We start from the raw sequence: 8,362 nt of genomic DNA, 5'->3' as shown, positions 1-8,362 counted from the left end.
TCTCTAGTGCTTAAGTTTTTTTCCAGGCATCCAGCTGCCTACCAGTATAGTAAAAATAGATGATGGATGCTGTATGGTTATATGTGAAGCTCTGAAGAACCAATCACTCAAAAACAGGCTCTGCCCTGGAGCTTGAACTCAGCCTGCCAGGTCAGAGGCCCCTGCAGTGGTGACTCGCAGGAGGGCGTTTTAAAGAGCAGGTATGCTCATAGGTAACTAATGCTTCTCAGCCAGTTCCTGGGGAGAAGCTCTGAGGTGAAGTGGTTTAAAGAGTCGGATGTGGAAGAATGTGCACAGATAAAACATCGTAAAGCACCGGTGGGCACCCTGATACGGATCATCTCCGCACTCAGCCTGACTCATAATCCGAAACCCAGGATCCTCAAAGGCTAGGCTGTCATAATGCAGGAGCAATTTTTTTAAGAGGAAATAATATGATTGAAAATGTTTGCAGCAAAGTACTTCAGAAAATAAATTTAACTCTGATTTAACAATTGTTTAGGAATTGGTCATGGTAGGGAGTAGTGAAAAGAGCTAAGACTCAAAAGTATTTTGGCTATTTCAAACTCCTAGCATTCACTGGCAACATTTCAGTCACCCAGAGAAACGTGACCATCTCAAGTACTACTAAGTCACAAGAGGATGCCGAGTACCTGGCCATTTGCCTCTTTCTCTATTACTTCATTTAGGGAATGTAGGAGAAATCAGTTATGAGATTCTGAGTCCAAAACAACCTGTGTTAATTACTTTTTCTACTCAGATAAAAATGGAACTTTCCCCTGGGCATAGCCTGTTTAGTTATTTATGTTATGTAAGACAAGATCAGAGGGATATACCTCCATAAAAAGGCAACTAAGAGAAGCAGGGAGAAAGTATCCATGGATGTATATGTATATGTGCATGAATTTCCAGAATTTCATATGGTATGAAGACAACTTGCCTTAGGGCTGGGTAAAGAACTTCTGAATATCCAGAAGTATGAATTTAAAGATTTCGTATTCTATACTCAATAACTCTTAAATGCAAATTATAGTTTAAACTCCGGGTAGCTAATTACTAATGTAATAGAGTATAATGGGTGAAATAATGGATCTAGAAATCACCAACAGGATTCAAACTCAGATAGATCATTTATTAGCTCTGTGATCTTGGTTTGGTTTATTAATCCTGCTAAGTCTCAGTTTTAGTACCTAAAAAAATAATAATAATAATAAAGCTGGTAGAGGAACTGGTACCCAAAACCCACAGGGCCAGATACGTTTTGGAATTCAGAACTCTTCGCACTTTAGAAACATACTAAGCTACATAAACTATATAGGAAGTAACACTCTCAGCACGGTCTGGGGCAGCACCCTGTAATCAACCACATTAGCATTTCTGCAGTGAAATATATGAACAGTCACAGTAATGGGATGCATTATGACTATAAATAGCCTCAAGTCACTTCTGCTACCTGAGTTTGTAATAAGCATACAAAAAAATCTTTCAGAGATTTTTGTATTTTGGACTTATGGCAAAGGGAGTGCAGATCTGTTTTATACACGTTTGTGTACATACGTGTATGTACATATACACACACATGCACACACCTATACATACATATATACTTATGTATGTGTAGGAGGGACAGCTACTGTTATTCATAGAATCAAAAGGTTTGTCCCCATCTTTTATAATAGTGCTCAACGCATAATAAACACTCAGTATTGGCCAGAATGTTAGTTGCCTAAAGGCAAGGATTATTGTTTTGTTCATTAATATGCCCCCATGTGCCTAATAGAGCGTCTGGCACATAGGAAAGGCTCAATAAATATCCGTGTAATGATTCATGATATCTCCTCATACAGGCTTTCTTCATCCGAGTACAACCATGTGAAATGAGATACATGATCCTTGAGGAGGCTCAATTTGTTTTGCAAGACAACACCGTAGAAGCCGTAATGTGATCAAAAGTTTCTAGCGAAACACAAAGAGTTAACTCAAGTCTCAAAGATCAGTATTTAATTCCCCTCTTATTTTTCTTTTTTTAAATCACTGAATTTGGGAAATGAATAACATTGGCCTGATTCACTTCTGAATCTAATCAATTAGGAAAATCTGCCATTGGCAGGCTCGTAATTGGAATTCTACCTATGATAATGGGGTGCATCAAAATTAAAAGAAGCTTATGAACAGTTCAGAGGAATAAACATGTATCATTTTCAATAACCCACAGTATGATTTTGGAAAGCAGGCAGCACATGTCTACACAAAGAACATTTCTCTAAACTCCCAACAACAGAAAAACAAATGTAAATCTAGTCCAACACACACACACACACACACACACACACACACACACAGACTCCTCTAAACTAAAATTGTGATTCTGTACATTTGCTCCCACCTGACAACAGATGAACTAGTTTCCTGTTGCAAAGTTTATCAAACTATAGTACAAAGCACTGCTAAGCATCTACTTCAAGAACTTCCCTTTCTCCATTTTTAGGTTAATGATCGAAACAACAAATAATGAAAAACAAAAAGGGAGAAATGTCTACCTGCAATCGGAGATCTTCACATGACCTTACAATAAAATGAAACAAGATAACATCTTCATAATTGAAGCGGTAGGAAATCAAACTGAGCAAAAATGCATACTTCTTCCAAGTACTATAAACTAAAGAAAAGCTTTGGCATAGAGAGCTCTCCTGTCCATGAGAAAGAAAAGCTTATTTGTTTATGCATTGCACAAGTGTTGTTGTATTTTATCTCTAGCAGGGTAGAAGAGGTAGAAGGAAGAGCTTTCCCTAAAAGACCATTTAAGACTCTTGCCTTGGGATTATTCATATTCCCCAAGGAACCAACAGGTTAACTAAGTAACCATCTGGTCTAAAGGATTCACAGCTAAATACGGCAACCACTGGGAGCAGTCTGATGTTAAACATTTAAAGACCATAAACAGACCCTGAAATTGGGATCTTAAAAACGAAGCTTACCCGGCCAACAAGAATCGGTTCAGGTCCAGAAAACTCTTCCAGGACAAACATTTGATTCCAAACCCAGCCCCTTTTGGAGCGATTCAAAATCCGCTGTTCTTCACCCAGCCTGTTTAGTTCCAAAGGGGATCCACTCATTAAAACTTGAGAATGATTCATCGGAGCCATGAAAATGCAGGGGGGGAGAGTAATCCATAATAGTATTAATGGAGTCCAGAGATCCAGGAGCATTTCCGCTAGCCGTTCTGGCATGGTCCCACCAGTTAAGCAAATCACCACAAAAACGAGACAATTATTTTTTTTGTCTCCAATCTTTAGCCATCCAATTCATCAAGCAGTGCCGAGCATTTACTTACAGCTCTGCCATGTGTCTATAGCACGGGAAACAGACATCATCTAAGCAGCTTTTCTAAGACCACGATCCATTGGCTTTTCTTTTCATTGAAATTTCCTGCAAAAACAAGGAGGAAGAAAGATAAGGGTCCATGGAAACAGGTTTTAAAACAAAATCACTGCCTTTCAAAAGCACCTAAGTGAACATAGGCACTTCCCAAACTCCTGAGTTAAGGAAGTGGATCTGTAGAATTAGAATGAGTAGGCTAATAGTAAGTCCTTTTATTTTTAAGCTTTATTTAGATGTTGATTTTGACTCTGTGGCTATGTTACTTATCAAAAATTATTCTGAGTAATAGAAATTCCCTTTTTCCTCCTTCTTTCTTTCCTTCCCCTCACCTTTCTTTCCTTCCTTTCTTTCTTCTTAACTTACAGCCTTCCTTCTCTTTCTCCATCTCTTCCTTTCTCTCTTTTCTTATATCCTTTTCCATCGTAATACAAGTTGAGGTGTATGCTAATGTAGCACTCTTATAAAACAAACTGCAAACCTTTTTCTTTTTGTCTCTTGTTTTAACCTGTTTAAAGACAGGTTTGGGTTCATTTTATGCTAAACCCTGTGAAGAAATTAGCTTTTAATGAATAATATTTTTTTAAAAAAATTACAAACGGAGAGTGGGAAGGGGAATTTCCCCGATTTTTACAGTCTTATCTTCCCGGATCCACTAGAAGAGATTGTCCAGTTCAGGGTCAAGAACACAATTCTTTGCCATGATGCTAATAATGAGTGAATAAAATTAGACTGCTCCCAGAGAGAAATTCTGTAATGTCCAACTTGTATGCTATAATCAGGACAGTGTCAGGGTTCCCATTTTAAATGTACAGTTGAACAGGAGATTTAAATTATGACAAACTCTTTTGGGAATAAAATATGGTAAAAATACAATTTTCAATAGAAGAGATTCAGAAAGGGATGGATAAAAAAAAAAAAAAAAAGAAAAAAGAAATCCCCATTACCTGAGGTGTCAAATACATTTTTTGGCTTACCTTCAGTGTGGCAAAACGTGTTTCGTCCCTCTCAAAAAAAATTATTTTTAAGGAAATAATGTTCACTACAGATCCCAGAGAGAAGCCTCACTGAATTAGATTAAATGGGAAAATAATTCCTCAGGACACCATCAGGAACAGTTTGGCTCAGGGAATTCATAATAAGGTAGGGAACCTTTCACCTCTGGTGTCTGGTTCCATTCTGGCTCAGAATGGGAAATAGAGAAAGCCGTTAAGACTGGCTGGGCTGCTGAGTGGCCTTAGTGAAGCCAGCTGAGAGGGGCAGACCCAGATTCTGCTGCAAATCCTTGTTAGATCAGGCAGTATCTGATCTAACAAGATGGCCAGTGGAATCTCCCTGCTTGTCATTCTTTGCCTGGGCTCAGGGCAATCGCTGGGACTTTGTGCCTCAGAAGGACCCCACCCCGATGAATGAGTACATAGGGGAGCCACAGCACGCAGCAGTTGCTTTGGAAATTGAGGGGAAGATCAGCTTTCAGGAGGGAACCAACTCAGAGAAAACTGAATCCAGAGCAATGTCCTCTCCTTTCCCTGGAATTGCAGCACATTCAGGGAAATCAAGTCTTCTCTTACAACAGATTTCCCTTAAGAACTTGTCTCATTTCAGCATGAGAGCAGAACTTTGCGGGCTTCAATTTATCCTGGATGGAGCTGGAGCCCACTCTACTAAGTGAGGTATCCCAAGAATGGAAAAACAAGCACCACGTGTACTCACCACCAAATTGGTATTAACTGATCAACAATTAAGTGCACATATAGTAATAACATTCATCAGGTGTTGGGCAGGTGGGAGTGGGGAGGAGGGGATGGGTGTATTCACACCTAATGGCTGCGGTGCGCACCGTCTGGGGGATGGACATGCTTGAAGCTCTGACTCAGGTGGGGCAAAGGTAATATGTGTAACCTAAACATTTGTACCCCTGTAATACGCTGAAATAAAAAAAAATTAAAAAAAAAAACTGAAACAAAACAAAATCCGAAAAGCCCTGATAAAGAAATCTGCAAGTCTTTGTGTTTTTCTGAATGGTTGATCCACTTATTTACTTTAACAGCGATTACAGCACATCTATTATGTGCCTTGTTCTCTCCTAGATGTGCAGTGGCAGGACTGTGATATGCTGAAGAGGGCCTGTTCTGGAAGCAGATAAACCTGAGTTTGAATCCCAGCTCACTCCACTTGCTGTCTCTGTAAAGATGGACAAGATACTCAAGTTCTCTGAGCTTCAGTTTTCTCTCTTGCAAAGTGGAACTAATAATAATTTCTACCTAACAGGGCAGTAGTATGGCTCAGAAACAAGAGACATGTCAGAGGAAGCACTCACTAAACTGGTTTATCTTGAGCCACACAAGAAGGGTGGTGATGTCATGGTCCTTGCCCTTGAGAAGCTTTGGTAAAAAAGACAAAGGGAAGAACAAATACTGAAGCTGTGTGTCCTCTGCAGTAAAAGTAAGCAAGGTATGGGGATGGTGCAAGGTGCTCAAAGATCTTCCCTAAGGTGGCATATGGGAGGATGAGGATGATGCTGATGATGGAAGGGCTGGACCATTTTACACACATGGTGAGACTCGTTCCGGCCATGGAGCTTCAGCCTAAACACTTCTCAGGGAAAAGGGACTTATTCTCTCCACATGTATCCAGCTCCATGATCAGTCATACCTGAGTGCACAAAAGCCATGTAGGCTGTTTTCCAGTGGCAGAACAGTGAGATGGTCGTGAGAGTGATCTCTAGTGTCAACCTGTGTGGGGTTTAGACCCTAATCCTTACGTTTACCAGTTGTCTAACTGGGGAGCAGTTAATAACAACAATTATAATAAATCTTACCTACCAGGTCTGTTTTGAGGACTAAAGGAGATTGTCTTGGTAAAGCAGTTAGGATAGACTAGCATGTACGGTTCTTTAAAATTGTGCCAAATACTCTGCAAATAGACTCTGGTATTTGCTTTGTTTTTAATGATTCTGGGATAAGGAAGTTTCATCCCAATTTAAGTTTATAATAGACACTTCCTTCATGGAAAACACCAAGTGGCACACAGAATGGAATGTGGTAGGATGGGTACCCTATCTGAGTGCAACAGAAGCAGGTAAAATGTGGTAATAGACCCTGAACCAACGTTATACAATGGCATAGCTTCATTAGCCAAAATGACTAGATTAATAAATAAACGAATATGTGTACAGCCACAAATAGTATCCATTAACGCAATATTTTACAGTTAGATAAAGCATGCAATGCCTTGCCTCGTTGTGTTCAAAACTTATGCAGACAATAATTAAATGACTTGCCTAAGGAACACCTCCAGTGTAAGGAGCAGAACCAGTATTTGAATCTAGGTAATATAACTCCAAAATTCTCTTTCTGAACACAACCCCTCCTGTCATGATAGAAATATTTGATAAGCATATGCTATGTGTCAGGCACCAGGGATAAAAAGGCAAACAGGTCGGAGCTCCTATCTTCAGAAAGCAAAGAATGTAACTGGCAAAGACAAAGGAATATATAATTAATTCAGCGAAACTTACTCTTAGAAAGGCTAGGGGAATACAGAGGAATGGGTATGCCCCTCATCTTGGAAGCATAAAAGAAGGCTTCCTAGGTAGGCTGGGCATGGTGGCTAATGCCTATAATCCCAGCACTTTGGAAGGCCAAGGCAGGAAGATTGCTTGAGGCTAGGAGTTCGAGACCAGCCTGGGCAAGAACGAGACCCCATCTCTACAAAAAAATCAAAAAATTAGCCTGTCGTGGTGGCCTGTGCCTGTAGTTCCAGCTACTTGGGAGGCTGAGGCGGGAGGATCACTTGAGCCCAGGAGTTTGAGGCTGCAGTGAGCTGTGATCATGTACTGCACTCTAGCCTGGCAATAGAGTGAGACAACGTGTCTAAAAATGAAAATTAAAACCTAAAAAGAAGGCTTCCTGGAGGGAGCATCATGTAAATGTTGAGAGTAAGTTACCCAATTAAGGAGGGCGAATGTGTGAGAGAACATTTTAGTCAACTAAAGGAACAAGACCATCAACCAAACCAGATCTCTGAATAAATCAGCACCTAAAGTCGTTTTCAAATTGGTACTTGCAAGATCACCCAGTCCATGCTCACTCTGTCTTTCTCTCTAACTACCAAATTCACATGAGTCATGATCCCCACATAGTACATGTCAGGTATGTTGTCCTCTTTTCTGCCAGTTCTTTGTGAAAAGGAGAGTATGTTTGATTTTTCCAAAGGTTTGGCCTCCCATAGAGAGGGTGTGGGAGACAACTGAGTGCCAGTGCAACTTCTCAGTTTGCAGAGAGGTGGGCAGTAATTTGACCAATGTCCTGCAGTCAATGGCAAAACCCTGGGAGGAAATTAGTCCAACTCAATGCAAACCCTTCATCAATATAAGTCATTCCCACCACTCCTCTTTGCACAGAGCTTCTGGCAACTGAAACACTCACATGCCACTTCCTTAAATTTTGCCAAATTGGCTCAGTTTTTGGAATATTTATTTTAAAGTGGAAAGTCAATATTATTTGCCATCACAGAATATAATTTTAAAATTACACTTAGAAAGTGCCTGGATAATATTAAATCATAAAGAAGAATGACAAACACACACATATACATCTATTCATATCTACTTTTCAAAATAACTCCGTAAGTATTTATTACTTTATTATCATCATTTCCACTGTAGAGGTAAGCAAATTGAAGTACAAAGATATTAGTATTTCAAATGATGTTTTATTTTCACTAAGCTAGATACTACCAAAGCCTGAGGTCATCTCTTCATGAAAAAGAAAGACCAGAAACAGGTAAGAGCAGGCTGGTAAGTATTGAACAAGTGGTTCTCTGAAAGAAAAAAAAATGATTTTAGTGTTCTGATTTCCATGCTATAAATACTTCCACTATGACCAATTTCAAGCTTCCAATATGGTCATTAACTGGTTCTGGCACTTACTGAAAATTTAAAGCCCCGTCAAGAGTTGGTTCTAGCACATCATAGTGGAGT

The 8,362-nt window shown here is 39.7% G+C and overlaps 1 protein-coding gene across 1 annotated transcript in view; it reads right to left on the bottom strand.

Moving 5' to 3' along the window:
• The window catches only part of CDH8 (cadherin 8, type 2), a 392,490-nt gene extending 389,260 nt beyond the window's left edge, over window positions 1-3,230 (bottom strand). The window contains exon 1 of the mRNA XM_012660463.1: window positions 2,979-3,230. Within this exon, the coding sequence (XP_012515917.1) occupies window positions 2,979-3,230 (252 nt within the window). The remainder of the gene's footprint in view (window positions 1-2,978) is intronic.
• Between the last annotated feature and the right edge of the window lie 5,132 nt (window positions 3,231-8,362).

Source organism: Propithecus coquereli, unplaced genomic scaffold (assembly GCF_000956105.1).
Source record: "Propithecus coquereli isolate 6110/MARCELLA unplaced genomic scaffold, Pcoq_1.0 Scaffold67, whole genome shotgun sequence".
NCBI classification, from domain to species: domain Eukaryota; kingdom Metazoa; phylum Chordata; class Mammalia; order Primates; family Indriidae; genus Propithecus; species Propithecus coquereli.
This window is presented reverse-complemented; position numbering and strand designations above follow the sequence as displayed.